The sequence below is a fragment of the Sardina pilchardus genome, chromosome 13 (assembly GCF_963854185.1).
Source record: "Sardina pilchardus chromosome 13, fSarPil1.1, whole genome shotgun sequence".
Classification (NCBI taxonomy): Eukaryota; Metazoa; Chordata; class Actinopteri; order Clupeiformes; family Clupeidae; genus Sardina; species Sardina pilchardus.
The window spans coordinates 21,809,711-21,827,531 of record NC_085006.1 but is presented as its reverse complement, the minus strand read 5'-3'; the positions used below and the strand labels follow the sequence as shown (position 1 = coordinate 21,827,531).

Genomic DNA, 17,821 nt, shown 5'->3' with positions numbered 1-17,821 from the left:
TAAGGGACCACACACACACTCTGACTGCCTGTCCACAACAATGTAGTCATGAAGGCCTCTTTTCTCTGTCATCTGTAGGAGGAAATTTGGACCGTCATAACAATGAGTGCGTTTACATGGACATTAATATTCCGAATATGGACCTTATTCTGAATGTTGACAATATTCAGAATAAGGTGTTTACATGAGTTATTAAAAGAATACTCTGTTCATAGTCCTGTTTACATGACACACAGCATACTCTGATTAATGAAAGTTCTAACGTTCCTTCCCTGAATGTTTCCATAGTAACTTTATCACTAGCCTACTCAGCTACAGTATGCTGCCACATATGTCGCTACTATGCTGTCTAACGTGTGTTTCTTCTTCGCTTCAAAGTGTAGCCTACCTTCTTCTTCATTCTCAACATCTTTTCTGAGGCTCCGCTTAAATATAACTAAGTTTGCCGGCAGAAGGTCTTTTTCTTTTCTTTTACTGTCGCGACAGAAAAATCCTGTGGGCCGTCAAACAGTTTGTTGTTATTTGCCATAATGCTGTGTTTAATGGTCGCGAAATACCGTGAATATTCCAATAGAGCGTCAGTATTCCGAATAAGGTGTTTACATGTCTAGAATGCACCTAAATAACCAGAATATGATCGGAATACTCCACCTATTTTATTTCGGTTATGCTTATTCCGAAAATGACCTTATTCCGGTTAAGGCAATCGAAAAATGATGTTTACATGAGTATCTTATTCGGAATATGGTCTTAACCAGGTTAATATCGGAATATTAATGTCCATGCCTGTAAACGCACTCATTAATGCGCATGACATGTGTCATGTCATTCTTATGACGGTTACATGTCACCCATCAGGATGCTTAACTTTACCCACTCATAATGCACTTGCCACTAACTTTTCATTTATATGTATTTTCTTGTGTTTATCAGAAATAAATATACCCTCTCTTAATTCTACTATTCAATGTAATATTCTTTAAAGTTCAGCTGGCTCTTGAGCCCAAGACTTTTCATTACTGATATTACATATGGGTAGCCTACATGACAATACAACTTGGACATTTTTTCAACTTCCATTCATGTTTATGTCCTTCATTGGTCACATTCCTTTTCACTTGGAGCATCAGACTTTTGGTCGGTCTGTCTTTCTTCATGTGTGCTGGAGCTTTTTTCACCCTTTTTTCATCATCTTAATGGCGTCCACATTTGTTTTGGGGTCACCTCCCACTGCACACTGCTGTGCAGTATCGTCTGTTGTTTCTTAACATTCTGTCTCACATTTTGTATGGCTTTTGTAAGGGTCGATTCTGGATCCACTTGCAGCTGTTTCTGAGAATTTCTTTTCCATGTATTTTATTCACTACAATTGAACCTCTTGAGTTCATCTTTAAGCACTCCAAAGGTACAATTGTCTGTCAATTGCTGTACCACCATGATGAATGCTTCTGCAATCATCCCCCACCCCTGCTGACATCTCATGTTAAACTGTTGTGTGTCCTTCAAAAATTACAATATGCTGTCCTACACAGTGTTGCTCCATTGCAGCTTCAACCTTAACATAAATCTTTTTAAATCTTAATCAGCATATAGGTGTAAAAGTCCGGCTTCAGAAAGTAAAAGTCCTACCATGTGTTGTTTCAACCTATACCTGTGATTTTACCTATTAGCTCACCTACCTGGCTGAGAATTGATGTCAGCTGATTTAGCGAAAGGTTGGAGCGAATATGTGGCAGGACCTTTACTTTCTGAAGTCATTGGTGTGACAACCCTCTGCTCCTCTTGTTGTCTGAAAGGTGTTTTCTAAATAAAATGTACAACATCTAGTAGTTATTTATCTCAACCTGCATGACACAGGAGTAGATTACAACAAAACCTTCCTTACACAGGAGGACTGTAGATATTAGTATAACAATGATATGCCGTACAAGTAAATATTGACTCATTTCAATGCACCATGTTTTATTGCACATTACAGCATAGGACAACAGCAAAGCAGGCACACACTCAGTTGGGTGCATAATAGCTACGAAAATATCCCACAACAATCAACTGTTATCGCCCTTCCATAATGATTCCTTTCCACACATTTTTAGTTTTGACAAAACATCATCAAACACCCTGTCTGATGGCAATTTTTCTCCAGGCTCTTGAGAACCTTTGTCTAAATTCCTTTGTTTTTATGCCATATATGATTGGATGCAACAATGGTGGAACAAGGATATAATTTATTGATGCGACAATGTTGTACTCTCCTGGTAAGTAAGCACTTAAGCGATTATAAATGAGTGAGAACAGTGTCACCAGTGAGAAATTTATGAAAACAATAATGTGTGAAAAGCAGGTATCAAATGTTTTCTTTCTTGCAGTCTTTGAAGCTTTAAAGGTAAACATTATAATTTTAACATAAGACGATACAATAAGAACCATCGGCAAGGCTACAATAACTATAATGCAAACTATACCATACAGGTTGCTAATGCGATTTTTAATGGCATGACTGCCACCGCATGATAAGCGAGTTATGGATACATTATCACAGTATAACTTATTTACCTTGTATCTGCATAAAGATAGCTGAGAAGATAGACATATTTGGAAAAGCACTAAAGCTGTAGGGCCGACATTTGCAAGAAACAACAGCTGCTTTACTCTTTTTGGGGTCATGATGGTATGGTACTGCAAAGGCTTAAATATGGACACAAATCTGTCATAAGCCATCACTGTCAGCATAGAGAAGTTGCAAGATCCATAGGTTATAATGAAAAATGCTTGGATGAGACATCCTTCATATGAGATTAGAGGGCTGTTGGTCAATAATATATTCATAACCATTGGCCAAACAGCAGTACTTCCCATAAGCCCATTCAAGATTAAACTGAATAAAAATATATGCATAGGCTTGTGTAGAGATGTATCTAGGAAAATCAACAGCATGAGAGTAACATTGGCTAATACAGTGGCAAAGTATGTCAAGATAACAACAGCAAGTAACAAATATCTGGGTGAGCCCATGCCCAAATAAACTGTGAGGGTTAAAGTATCTCTGATGGAGGATTCATTCATATTCATATCTGATTACGACGCTATTACGTCAGGGAATCGAACCTGAATCTCCCAAGCTACAGTCCAACGAACGACAATCCTCTTGACAACGGAGCTGACAAGAGAGATGTCAAGTACGGCAAGTAAAGGCAGCTCAAGTTGAGGCGTTCAATTCCAAAAGTTCAGAAGCACAGAAGATCCAAGAAGTTAGACAGGTAAAGTCAGTTTTAGAGGAAATCCAAAACACAGGATCTTAATGAGACATGGGTCATAGGTAAGTTAGTTCAAAACAGGCAAAATATCCATACAATCCACAGGGTAGGCTATTCCACAACGGAGAAAACAGAGAGCAAACCACGTAGCCTATGTAACGCTCGAAGCCGACGTTTCGAAACATGTCGAGCTTCCGAACCGCGGATGTTTCGGACAGTGTTTCAAAACGTGGTTCAAAAACGCCCGTGTCACGTGACCACAAGCTTCGTGGTGTTTCATATCAGTCTGGTTTCTAGCACGTGAGCCAATTAGGCTACCTGAGTAAACAGCTGGTAAATCTAAAACCCGAAGCCCCAGAATGCTGAGCCTACAGTTTTTGCCCGTTGCTTGAACACATATTGCAAAACTTCGCTCACTGTGCCAAAACTCTATGCACAAGTAACACAACATTAGGAAATATACCTTTCAAGTCAAATTGAAACTTTACTATAGGCCTAAACTCTGCTATCAAAACCTAACAATCCTTTGTCAAAATGTAACTCTGGTGACAAAATGAAACACTTGCATCATATGCACACTTTCAGATCAGGAGGAACACACTTTATATAAAGGCCTATTCGGACGGGATTAGTTTTATGGGGTGACATCAGGTAAAGTAATAATTACCAGGTAATGTAGTCCGGTCCGGACGCGCCATGTCAGTAAACATAACGGAGTAGCCTATGTCGGTGACATTTACAGACACTTTTACCTTCCGTAAAACGGTCCAATTGAACTTGAAAAAGGATGAATCACTGCTTTTCCTCTCAAGGTCATCAGAGTTCTGGGCTTGATCAGACTCATTAGCCACATTCACAGATTGCAACTCTTGCTTCAACATCAATCCGTACTGCAATCGCTTAATCTCGTCCTCCACCCAGTCCAAATTGAACACTGGGAGTAGTATAGCAGTATGTGCTCTTTCTTTTTAATAAGCATGCGTTCCAGTGATTGCAACATATTTTGAATGAGGGGACGCATGCCGTGGTGTTAGTCTTTCAGTAGCTATTCAAATCATTTTTCAGTTGCACAATTGTAGGAACTAGGTACCCAAGGAATGTGCTCTTTTACCCCCTGAAGGATGTTCAGTGGATATGCTATAGGGACCCAATCACACTCAGGAACTTATGAAAGAAGTCGATTTCTTCTGGAGTGAAATGACGAAGGCCAAACGCATCACAGACAGTGTGCAGAAGGAGTTTGTCATATTCAGGAGTAGGATCCACTGGCAGTAACAGATTGCTGGCCTGCGGGGTCAAGGTGGCTATGTGAGCCAGACGCTGCATTGAGAGGAACATAGAGTTCCAATGTGTATTGTTGTGGAGTGACAAATTCAATCTTGAGCTTTTCCTCAACAAAATCTGAGGCTTTCAAACTCCTCGTTTTACTCTGTTCCACAGAGCAGATGCCTTTGAAAACACAGGCCTTGCAAATGTTTTGTACTGTCTATCAGTTACCTTCTTTGTGTCTTGGGCAACTATAGATTTAAGGTTAGGGCCGTGCACCTTCTGTGAGAGGGAAGTTAAGGATTCTCAAACGCAGAGAGAGGTGCAGGCTCAAGCCTATCTTCTTCATCCGAGCTCTCACTTGCAGGGGCAGATTCTGAGTCATTGTTTTCAGTTATTTCATCAGCTGCTGCATTAATAGCAACACTCTCCAAAACAGTTAGATGCTTTTACAAAAGTTGAAGCATTGTCAGTCACCGTGCACACAATTTGTTTACATTTTGTTTTGAATTTTAAATTCCTTACAGACTGCTATATCTGCTAGCACTTTTGTCAGTACATTATACTGTATGTGTGTGATCCTCTGACACAACGGTATAGGGCTGCTGCTGTCCTGAGTGAGATATAATTTTTAATCCCTTGTTGCATTGTCCATTCAAAGTCAAGCTGCGCAAGTTCAGCTTTTTAAGTTATTGATAACCTCAATGAATTCTTTCCCTGCACCTGCCTTCTTGAAGGCATACATCTGCCTGGTTACAAACCAGTCACTAGTTTTCTTTGCAAAGTTTGAAAAGAAGCCAACGTGTTCAGTTTGCTTTACTTTTTTTGCACTGATATGGACTGGTGAATAAACTTGGCAAAGTTTATAAACTTGACAGAAATATCAGCCACCCTACGAGCCACTCCAGGGGATACGTAAGGGATAACGGCCGACGAGGTGACCGGTTCGATGGAAATAATGGCTAGGTGGAGGTCTAGAACTCCGGCGACGTGCGAAGCACGGAGACGGAGTTACCTCCGCCGTGCCATTATTTCCATCGAACCGGTCGACCTCGAAGGCCGTTATCCCGCTTATCTCCCGTTTGTATTCATAACCTGTATAATTAGAACATAGTTTTATTCCACCGTTGCGTCCGTAAACATCGCTAAAACTGTGTTGACTGTGGGACTACTTTCCGCCACATCAACTTTCTACTTGCAGGACAAAACTGCCGTTACTAGTTCTAAATGGATGGTTGCTATGGCCAAAAGCCAGTCGTTAGTTCTAAATGGCTGGTTGCTACGGCCAAAAGCCAGTCGTTAGTTCTATTTCTCCCGTTGTCAAGCGGGCATATCCCAGGATTCTGATTAACTTTAACTTTGAAAGATCGCTACTTTTATAGCCTACATGGCATCAAACTAGCTACAATCCACCTCCGTCATATGCTACAATGTTACTATGGTTCTGCACGTCTGTATTTCAGCTTGGATGCAACGTGACAGTTCATTTAAACTTCGCAACGAGTTTGGCGAATTAATATTCAAGTGTGATACGGGAACTACTTCAAAGGTAGCAGGTTATACGAAGTTAATGGCCACCCCATCAGCCAATCAGAGAAGAGAATTCCATTGTTGAGGGAGATAATAAATAATAAACTACATCTTGCATATATCTACAATGCACATAATATGAAGAAAGTTATTTTATTTCTTCTTATATTCAATGCACAGTATACAGTGCATACAATTTGTCAACAATACAGTATTCAAGATCTTTTATCGATTCAGCCTATGTTTTTGCTTTAAGCTACTCTCTTCTACAATCTCTGTTGTCCAGAGTATTTAACTGACATTTTCCCAACTGGTCGGAGATCAAACTGGCAACCTTTCTTCGGTTACAAGCCCGAAGACCTAACTACTGTAGTAGGCCATGCGGCTGCCCCGGTAGGAAGAGTAGATGTACTCTACTGTAGGGTGAATGGGAGCAAATTTGAAAAACACAAAAATTGGACACTAGAACAATTATTGGACATAAGACCTAAATGTGTTTTCTTTGATCATAATAGTAATCATGTTTAATGAGTTTAGCAATGTTATTGTACAGTATAAGTTTTCCCGATAAATGAAATTAATATGAATGAACAAGGCAAGGCAGTTTTACAGTACAGTATATTGGGACACCGATATACAATATGGTCATGCATTTACAGTATACACAAAGGGCACTTTTTTTTTTTACCACATCTATCTCAGGTGTCAAGAAATAATAGCCACCGTACCAGCCACTCAGAAAAAGTATTTCTTAAATGATCTACATAATATAAATAAACTAATATCGACAAGACACATAATACAACAACATCATTTTATTTATCTTTATATTCAACGGAGTTAATACAGTTCAACTTGCCAACAATACATTATTCAAGCTTTTGTAAATATTTCATCAATTCAGCCTATTTTTTGCTTTAAGCTACTGTATTCTGTAATCTTTGTTTTTCAAAGTATTTAACTGACATCAAAACGTGATTAAGTAAAGGAACCATATATACCAGTTGGAGTCTGTACTTCAACATCTAATTTCAGAGCAAGCTGTCATGGTTCATCAAACAATGATTAATCATCCATTGTTTAAATAACACATGTGTTTACAACGTTGTCTGCATAGTACTTTGCGAATCTGTGGAAGTTGTAGGCCATAAATTATTGGGTTCAGTAGTGGAGGAAGAATCAGAAATTGTATAGCCAATGCATTACGCACAACAATTGGAAGATTTACTGAACCACCCCAGCTATAAAATAAATCAAACAAAACAGTCACACTATATATAACCATAACCATTATATGAGGCACACATGTTTTACTGAACTTTGCTCTACCCTCAGTGGATGATATACAAACCTGAACAATGACAGCATAAGAAATTAAAATTAAAATAAACTGTATAAGATATACTGAAATAACTACCATACTCCATGCCTGGTTGGCTATTGCTCGATAACATCCCAACATTACCATAGAAGCATTGTCACAGAATAGTTTGTAGATGTGATATCCACAAATGGATATTCTCGAAGTGAAGATAATAACTGTTGCTGCTGACAAGAGAGGACAGGCCCAGGCTAATACAAGCAACTTTAGCACAGCATGTGGAGTCAAAATGTTGTGGTATTGCAGTGGTCTGCAAATAGCCACATAGCGATCATAAGACATCACTGTTAAAACTGTCATTTCACACAGTGCAGAGCTGTAAATCACATACGTTTGAATCAAGCACCAACTGTAGCTTATCATGTGAACATCAGATTGCAAGTCCAGCAAAAGTTTGGGATAGAAACCAACAGTCCCATATAGTCCATTTGCACACAGATGACAGATGAAAATGTACATGGGCTCATGGAGGCTTTTATCCACTGTCACAATAAAGATCAAAGTTAAGTTGACTACAATAATGAGGATGTAAAGGACAAACACCAACAAGAAGTACAGAGGCTTGTAAACTCCTGAGTCCTGCAGCCCAGAAAGAATAAAGACTTTGAAAGTAGAGTTGTTTCCCATTATTTCAGGAATATTTCACATGCACTATAATGCTACAGCAAATTGTAACATCATGAAGCAGCATTTAAACACATCCACCTAAACATATACAGTACCAAGTAAAATATCATATCATATTATATTAAAGTCTATATTCTACCTTTTGTTGTACTGTGAACACAAGCACTAGATGGCTCATTTATACTTTAACTTCCACCTTAGGGACCTCTATCATGTTTTGATTTCCATGGATGAATGCAAAAAAAATGCTACAATAATGAGATCTGTTTCGACCTCACTCTGACCGTCACTACGGTCTAAAAAGGAATGATCACCTTCATTCTGCCTATCACCGAGACCCTATGTCAAAATAGTCATGTCCATGACCTCCGGAAGCAGAATGACCTGCGTTAATGAATAGCAGAGAATGCTCCCGGGTCAGTCTCCTATCCCTAAACGCCTCAGGATGGTCCGAGCGACAAGGATAGTGACGGTCATCCCTCGGTCTCACAGATCCATAGTTACATTCGTAACCTACGATATCTATTCTAAACTGCCCTAACAGATGAGAAGTAGAATCAGTGACATTTTAACACTGCAGATCTCATCCTCATAGTCATGACAAGCTGCAAACACTTACAGCTGGGCTACAATGGGAGCAATGGCAGTTCACATAGCATACAACAATTAGCTTCCACTTGATGGAACTGGGTATATCAGATGTGATAGCAGCATAAATGTTTGGGAAAAATTAGACCAGACCAATAGACCTTAAACTGTTTTAATGAGTACAATATAAAACAATGTGCGCCCAGTGTAAAAAGCAAGTGCAGATGAGAATGTGAGTTCAATGATATGAAGTTCATGATGCTATTGGTGGATGTTATTGTGTCTTAGAAGCATATTGATATGAGTATGTTGATAGTTCCAAAGACCTGCACATGCCCGAGTTTGCCTTTGAGGTCCACATTGTGAATCACCACAATCACAATTTATACACTGCTCACAAAAAGTAATGGGTATTCAGCTTTCAGGTGAAATTTCAGGATGAACCTTAAATCCACTATAACCTTTACAACTGTAACACCACCACACTTGCTATTCCTTTCCCCACAGGAGTCCAATATACAGTACTGCTACATTCTGCGTGAAAGGTCCTTACAAACAACAAAATATGGCAAATGGTTTGAACTCAAGGGAGCGCTATCTTTGAGAAACTGCAAAAATTGTCTTTTTCCAAATTTTGGAGAGGCAGTGTTGAATTTCCTTGTTTTTTAAACCATATATAACTGGATGCACAAGTGGAGGAGAAAGTGCATAATTCATGGTCACCACTGCATTAAGCTCTTTGGGTAAATAGTCACTAACACGATTATATATAATACCAAAGAATGTGGCGGCAGAGAAATTGATAAATATAACTAAATGTGGAGTGCATGTTTCAAGGGCTTTTTTCTTCGCATTTGTTGAAGCATTGAATGTTAACACCACAATTTTCAAATATGACAGAAATATTAGACATGTAGGGAGCAAACCAAAACCAATGAGGAGAAAAAATCCATACACATTATTTACAAAACTAAGAATGCTGTCAGTGCATGATAAACTCAGGACAGACAGGTTATCACAGAAAATCTTATGAATGGTGTCATGGCACAGAGAAATCTGGGTTGTCAGACATATTTGAACAAGTAAAAAAGCTGCGGGCACAAAGTTAACGGCAAATGACAGTTGTTTCACTTTCTGTGGGGTCATGATGGTGTGGTATTGCAAAGGCTGAAATATAGAGACATACCTGTCATAAGCCATCACCATCAGTATTGTATAATTACATGCTCCATAGGCTCCAATTAGGAAAACCTGAATGAGACAGCCTTCATATGATCCTGTATTTACATCTGTTAAGAGCATGGCCATCACCTTTGGCCAAACAGCGGTACTTCCAATTAACCCATTTGCAATTAAACTAAATAAAAATATGTGCATTGGCTTATGGAGAGAAGTGTCTAAGTAAATCAAAAGTAAAACAGAAATGTTGACTATCAGGGAGACAAAGTATATCACAAAAATAACTGTGAAAAGTACATATTTGTACATAGAGCCCATGTCCTGGTAAGCAGCATAGATCAGTGTGAGACGGAAAGACTCATTCATGTTTGCAGTTCATATCTGAAAGAGAGAGAAAAAACAATTTGATATGTTCTGTGAATGCTTCAGAGTATTGGATCACTTGATACACATACTGTAAGAGACAGACTATTCAAGACTATAGTTGTCTCCTGACAAAACATGAATTAGTAATTTAAGAGTACAGTTTTCATATACAGTACATATACATACGCAAGTATATCTCCTAGATCTATATTATAATGCTTTAGGAGGTCTAACTGAATTTCACCAACATCACATCTGTTTTCTTTTCAAAGTCATCATAGCCTTGTGAAGCAGTAATCCATGAGCCTCATATTCCACCCCATGGGAAACACTATTGAATCACTGTGCCACTGATGGCTTCACCTTGAATCCTCTTCGTTTGCACCTGCTCTTTTATATTCCTCTTCTACAAATCTGCATAGCAAAGGGGACGCCTCTCTGTGCGAATGTAACAGGGTGGTCAGGGCAAACGCTCAACACCCCATGTCTGTAGCCTGACTACGCCACCCTGGGTCCTAGCGCCTCAGGGAATCTTTAGGAGATTGAGACTTTTCTTGAAACAGAGCTGCACAGGTTCTATAAAGCATGAGGAGACATGAATTCCGTAAATAAAGGATTTATTCAACACAAAAGACAACACAGACATTTTAACAAAGGGGGAGGAAGGCAACAAATAGCTGAGGCAGGCAGGGCTTGCCTGAGGGGGCAGGCTAATATCAAGGGCGACTATTTCCCACCAATAAAGTTACGGCAAGCATGAAAGTGTTTCAGACTGTCGTGCAGCTCTCCACAGCAAGCAACTCTCAGTTCACACTTGCAATTACGCTAGTTCCCCAGCAGGTGACTAGCGCATACAGTACACTAAATCAGTAAATGGGGCTAAACATTCAAATTGCTGAAATATGTTTCTGCAGTGTTAAAGATTAAAAGAAAAAATAACAACAAGAACCGTACCAAACCGAAAACCGTGACCCTAAACCGTGATTCGAACCGAACCGTAGATTTTGTGAACCGCGCCACCCCTAATCTTAGGCCCATACCCCTCCTTCATTCTCATGCCACCCCACACACTCTCACCCACTCCCCATCCCCAATGCTTCTCTGTATCTAAGCCCCATTCTCTCCCTTCCTGAGTGAAAGCACATCATGAAAATTATTATTCGGGTTATATATTGTAGGTGTGTATGCATGTTGTGCAGTGGTGGTAAGGAGGCCAACAGATGATAACCCAATTTGAGGATGAGAGAAGGCACCACAATGCAGCTTATTTGCAATGTGTGTGTGTGACAACACCTTGGTTAATAGATCTGAAACTGTCCTTAATATTAGATAATGATTAAGGAAGGCTTAAGAATGCTCTGTCGTGTTGTCTGTTGTGGTTGACACATACATTCACAAAAATTAACCAAATTTGGTGGGCTTGTGTGTTATTGCTACTGCTAGTTAGAGAGAGAGCTCTGGCCTAGGGTGTGGCTTAGGGACTCTATAGCGCCACCTAGCAGTCTGTCTGTTGTGGTTGACACGTACATTCACCAAAATGAACCAAATTTGGTGGGCATGTGTGCTATTGCTATAGCTATTCAGAGAAAGAGCTCTGGCCTAGGGTGTGGTTTAGGGACTCCATAGCGCCACCTAGCGCATTGTCTGTTGTGGTTGACACATACATTCACGAAAATTAAACAAATTTGGTGGGCTTGTATGTTACTGCTACCGCTAGTCAAAGACAGAGCTCTGGCCTAGGGTGTGGCTTAGGGACTCTATAGCGCCACCTAGTGCATTGTCTGTTGTGGAGGACACACACATTCACAAAAATTAACCAAATTTGGTTGGCTTATGCGATATTGCTATCGATAGTCAGAGACAGAGCTCTAGCCTAGGGTGTCTAAGGGACTGTATAGCGCCACCTAGTGCATTGTCTGTTGTGGTTGACACGTTCATTCACAAAAATGAACCAAATTTGGTGGGCATGTATGTTATTGCTATGGCTATTCAGAGACAGCGCTCTGGCCAAGGGTGTCTAAGGGACTGTATAGCGCCACCTAGCGCATTGTCTCTTGTGGTTGACACACACATTCACGAAAATGAACCAAATTTGGTGGGCTTGTGCGTTATTGCTATCGATAGTCAGAGACAGAGCTCTGTCCTAGGATGTGGCTTAGGGACTCTATAGCACCACCTAGCGTGTTGTCTGTTGTGGTTGACACATACATTCACGAAAATGAACCACATTTGGTGGGCATGTGTGTTGCTCATGCACATGCCCAACAACACGCACATGTTGCTTTGTTAGATTCCGAAATGTCACAGGTCCGCACCGCAAGTGCTCGGGCCCGCCATCGCCGCTTGCGGCTATATTATGAAGTTAAATTAGCCTACATTTTGAAACCAATCTAACGTAAGCTATCGTATATAACCTATCTTCTTTAAACTATGGTAACTAGCATTTGAGACTGACGAGGTATTGGTGTATCATTTTCTGCATTAGCCTATTAAGTTTTGTGTGTTCATCATGCGTCAGGAAATGTCATTGCGCAACCGTTCAAGCGAACTTTTCAAACATCTGTTCTTTTCTCAATGAATTCTCTAGGTATATCGTAGGCATAACCTACCAAAGTCCTAACGAAACGAAGAGAAGATAATGAGACGTCTGTTGATTTGGAACTTCTTAGCTTAATTATTTTTATCTGTCTGTCTGAAGCTGTTGGGAATAATATCGCTATACTAGATCTCGTTTTTGGCCTTTTGAGACCTGAGTTGACGGAAATCCGTCATATGATGGAAAACTTTAATCCATGCAAGCTGCAGATACTTACAGCTGGGCCACAATTGGAGCAATGGGAGTTCACAGAGCATTATACAACAATTAACTTCCACTATAATTGATGGAACTGGGTATTTCAGATGCGATAGCAGCACACATTTTTGAAAAAAAAAAATAATAGACCAGACCAATAGACCTTAAACTGTTTTAATGAGCACAATACAAAACAATGTGCGTAAAAAGCAAGTGCAAATGAGTTATCTCAAGGTATAGCTGACTGCCTCAAAGAGCCTGAAAAGGCCCCGGACCTCCAAGTGTTAAATCCACTATAACCTTTACAGCTGTAACACCACCACACTTGCTATTACTTTCCCAAATCCAAATATACTGCTACATTTCCTTTACATTATCGTCCTTACAAATAACAAAATATGGCAAATGGTATGAACTCAAGGGTGAGCTATCTTTGAGAAACTGGAAAAATGGCCGTTTTCCAAATTTTAAAAAGGGCGTGTTGAATTTCCCTGTTTTTTAAACCATATATAACCGGATGCACAAGTGGGGGGAAAAGTACATAATTCATGGTCACCACTGCATTAAGCTCTTTTGGTAAATAGTCACTAACACGATTATATATAATACCAAAGAATGTGGCCACAGAGAAATTGATAAAAATAACTAAATGTGGAGTGCACGTTTCAAGGGCTTTTTTCTTCGCATTTGTTGAAGCATTGAGTGTTAACACCACAATTTTGAAATATGACAGAAATATTAGACATGCAGGGAGCACACCAAAACCAATGAGGAGAAAAAATCCATACACATTATTTACAAAACTAAAAATGCTGTCGGTGCATGATAAACTCTGGACAGACAGGTTATCACAGAAAACCTTATGAATGGTGTTATGGCACAGGGAAATCTGGGTTGTCAGACAAATTTGAACAAGTAAAAAAGCTGCGGGCACAAAGTGAACGGCAAATGAAAATTGTTTCACTTTCTGTGGGGTCATGATGGTGTGGTATTGCAAAGGCTGAAATATAGAGACATATCTGTCATAAGCCATCACCATTAATATTGCATAATTACATGCTCCATAGGCTCCAATTAGGAAAACCTGTATGAGGCAGCCTTCGTATGATCCTGTATTTACATCTGTTAAGAGCATGGCCATCACCTTTGGCCAAACAGCTGTACTTCCAATTAACCCATTTGCAATTAAACTAAATAAAAATATGTGCATTGGCTTATGGAGAGAAGTGTCTAAGTAAATCAAAAGTAAAACAGAAATGTTGACTATCAGGGAGACAAAGTATATCACAAAAATAACTGTGAAAAGTACATATTTGACTGAGCCCATGTCCTGGTAAGCAGCATAGATCAGTGTGAGACGGAAAGACTCATTCATGTCTGCAGTGCATATCTGAAAGAGAAAAAAAAAAACATTTTGATGTGTTCTGTGAATGCTTCAGAGTATTGGATTACTTGATACACATAAGAGACAGATTATTCAAGACTATAGTTTTCATCTTCTGACAAAATATGAATTAGAAATTAAGATTATAATTACATATAGAAAACATATTTCATATACATATACATACATAAACTGAATCACTGTGCCACTGATTGCTTCACCTTGAATCCTCCTCGTTTGCACCTGCTCTTTTATATTCCTCTTCTACAAATCTGCATAGCAAAGGGGATGCCTCTCTGTGCAATGATCCTTAGAGGATAACCGTCATTGTCGTAGGTTAGTTAAGTATCCAGAAAAAGAAAAACAATTCCATGAGGGCTCTACAGAATTGCCGCCAATAGGCTTACTGTTGCAAGTCTGTGCAACCCATATAACAGAAACAAAGCAGGGAGTCAGTTTGCATAATAGCCAATGTATTCATCGACAATACTGAAAATGCATGGAAAGGCAATGTTTTTACAAAGTAGGATGGTCTCGCAGGCAGTACTGTGTTGGAAGGTAGCATCAATGCTGTATTTCCTACTCCCTAGTCCCTACCTACTGCAAAAAGTCTTTTATTTGGAATGCACTGTTAGTGTTAGGTTAAAGATGTTCTATAACCAACCCAAAAGGGCGCATGTAACCCCGTTGCTCATCCATCTACACTGGCTTATATCGTTGGCCGCCTGCATCAAATTCAAGTCATGCTTGCCTGCAAAGAAATCTCCGGCTCTGCTCCTGTCACGTCCCTACGGGGTAAACAACACGTGTGTATGTTTATATCTGTTTCACCTGTGTTTTGATTGTCTTGTGCTCGTAACATTGGCTGATGAGCTAACTGGCGGCCAGACGCCAGTAATCAGGACCGGGCCAGCAGCTGAACGGCGAGGGACGTTTGCATTGGCTGACTGTGGTATAAAATCCCAGGTATGACTCTGTTGTGGAGGACGGGCAGTGCTACGAGAGGCGCCGGTGCAGAGGACAAGTCGGACGGAGTTTCGTTTGTGAACTGTAGCGTGTAGCCGTATTGCTCGTGGTGGCTGTGTATGTTTGTGTTCTCTCCCCTTTCATTTTCTCTCTCTTCTGCCGGTGCCGATCGGGCTGGACGGGGCTGGAGCTGGGAGTGTAGCTGACATGCCAAGACGATCCGCAGTGGAGGGACGTAAGAGTTCTGAGTGAGTGACTGAGGCTGGCTAGTTCGGCTGGACAATGGCTTAGCGATCTGTTTACTTCCCTCTCAGGCGGCGGCTCGTGGAAGACAGGCGGCGGAGGAGATCGGGGTTGGCTGTTGATGTGGCGCAGTAAATCCGAGTCAAGGAACGTAACTATGCCTGCAAGTGACTGTGTGAGTGGGTCTGGTAGCGTCGCTGGCCTTGGATGCTGAGCCTGTGTGTTTTCCTCTCCCGCTAGACTGCAGCGAGTGGGCGGAGCTTCCGGGTGCGCGTGAGGGTGCGTTCCAGCCTATCGGTGAGCAGAAGAGGACGTGGGAACGTTCAAACGGAACTTTCTTGTGAGCTCTTCACGCTGCGCCCTGGGAGGACTACTGGCCGCCAGTTAAGTGCACGGATGTGCTGTGGACATTGAAGCTGGTTATGACCTGTGCTGTGTAAATACGATAGTGGTTTATTGTCAATTTATTTTTGGTTTGTGGTTGTTTTGTTTGGTTTGATTTTGGGGGATTCAGTGAGTTGGCTGTGGCAGAGCCAATGGGTCCCCCTATGTGTAAGATTTAATTTTCTGTTTGTGTGTCTATTTATATGGTGTGGGACTTGACCTCCCGGCAGGAGGGGATCTGAGGGCTGCAGCAGTGGACCCTATGACCTTGCTGTGCTAAATTAGCTAGCCTTGTGGTAATTCTACATTTGGAGTGGGTTTTAAATAGTAGCTTAGCCAAGCCTTGGGGTGTTGCGTATGAACTGTTATATTGTGTGCTTCACTGGACTGATTTCTATTGGTTGATGAATTGTAACTGCCTACTGCTGCAGAATGTATGATGGAAAGAGACTGTGGGGAGGTCCTTAAAAAATATTGGTCATCTGCACTTGTGTGTCCGTGTTGCTTGTGGTCAAGGGGTCCTAAGAAGTTCCTGTTAGGGGAACAGAAAATTGGGTTGTGCTCAGGGACTAAGAATCCCCCTTAAAATCAAACCGGCCTGTTTGGTCGCGACACTCCCACCTTCTTGAATACAGGCATATGCGACCACCCGACCATTGTGCTCGTCAGGTGAACGACATCTAGCTCTGCCACCAGCACGCTCAGGCCAATTAAAACTTTTTCATCCGTTCATCCTCGTTGGTGGAATGCAATACCAGTTCCGATTATTGACTTACAATCCAATTGTGCCTGTTCAGGTGTCCATGACCATGTTAACCTTGAAAGGGACAAGAAGAGGGCGGTCATTCCCAGCCGCATTCACCCTCTGGACAATTGCACTCATTGATGCACTTTTCCCTCCTGCACTCTACCTTTTTAATGTTTTCCTAAAATTGTTGTTAGAATTGCTTTAAAAAGCTTAAAATGTTTAATGTGTTCTACTATGTCACTTTGTTTAAAAAGTGTTAAATTCAGAAGCCGTGTCCATTCGTGTACAGGAGGAATTTAGCTTTTCTGTATGTACATTTCAGGGGGTATTACAAAGTAAAGACCAGAGCCAAATAAGTTACCGAAATCCACATTGTTACAAATTAGAACCGGGTTTTGGTTCCGAGCTTTAGACATGATCGTTGCTATGCTAAATAGTGATTCTCCAACTACAGGCACTTTTGTGTCCTTGGCCTTTTTTGGTAAATAACCAAACAAATAAATGCACTAATACATTATCATTATGGAGTTAATGCTCCAATATCCTAGTAACCACCAAATGTTGCTCCTGTTTTCTTTTAAAAATGCTTTTGCAAGGCTGTTTATTAGCAGATTTTGCCGTTTTGTTTTTGTCCCCAACCCAGACTGGCCCTCTTTGAATGGTAAAAACATTAATTAAAGGATGAATTAAAAAACATTTTATAACATGTTTGTCTTAAGGACAAATAAAATAATATCATGCTATCAACAATCCATATGTATATAACAATTTTAAACTATATTTGAAATAAAATAAGTCTGTCCCTAGGTTTTCCGTCATTTCCACCACTCTCATCAAAATCCACCTTAAATATTTTATTTACTTCGTTACCATGGAAATAATAGAAAAAAGGAAGTATTAGTTGAAGGTGAAACTTCAGGCACATGACCTATTCAGATCAAGACAATAAATTAAGGTAACTCAAGCTTTTATACACAGTATTTTTATTCAGCGTCATTTCCACCACAGCTGTAGTTCAGTTAAATTATGTAAAGCAAATATGAAAATAATGTATTTATGCTTATTACAAGTAAACAATATGCTAAGTCCAAAAGTAGCTAAGTCTGAC

At 40.3% G+C, this 17,821-nt stretch overlaps 2 protein-coding genes across 2 annotated transcripts; both read right to left on the bottom strand.

Annotated features, from left to right (window-relative positions):
- Positions 1 to 2,112: 2,112 nt before the first annotated feature.
- Positions 2,113 to 3,015, bottom strand: LOC134099186 (olfactory receptor 52L1-like). The gene has a single exon (XM_062551978.1). The coding sequence runs from the start codon at positions 3,013 to 3,015 to the stop codon at positions 2,113 to 2,115; it is 903 nt and encodes a 300-aa protein (XP_062407962.1).
- Positions 3,016 to 4,394: 1,379 nt separating this feature from the next.
- Positions 4,395 to 8,061, bottom strand: LOC134099185 (olfactory receptor 6N2-like). The gene is made up of 2 exons (XM_062551976.1): positions 7,174 to 8,061; positions 4,395 to 4,577 (listed from the first exon to the last, which is right to left on the bottom strand). Exons 1-2 carry the CDS (start codon positions 8,059 to 8,061, stop codon positions 4,395 to 4,397), a joined length of 1,071 nt encoding a protein of 356 aa, XP_062407960.1.
- Positions 8,062 to 17,821: the final 9,760 nt, after the last annotated feature.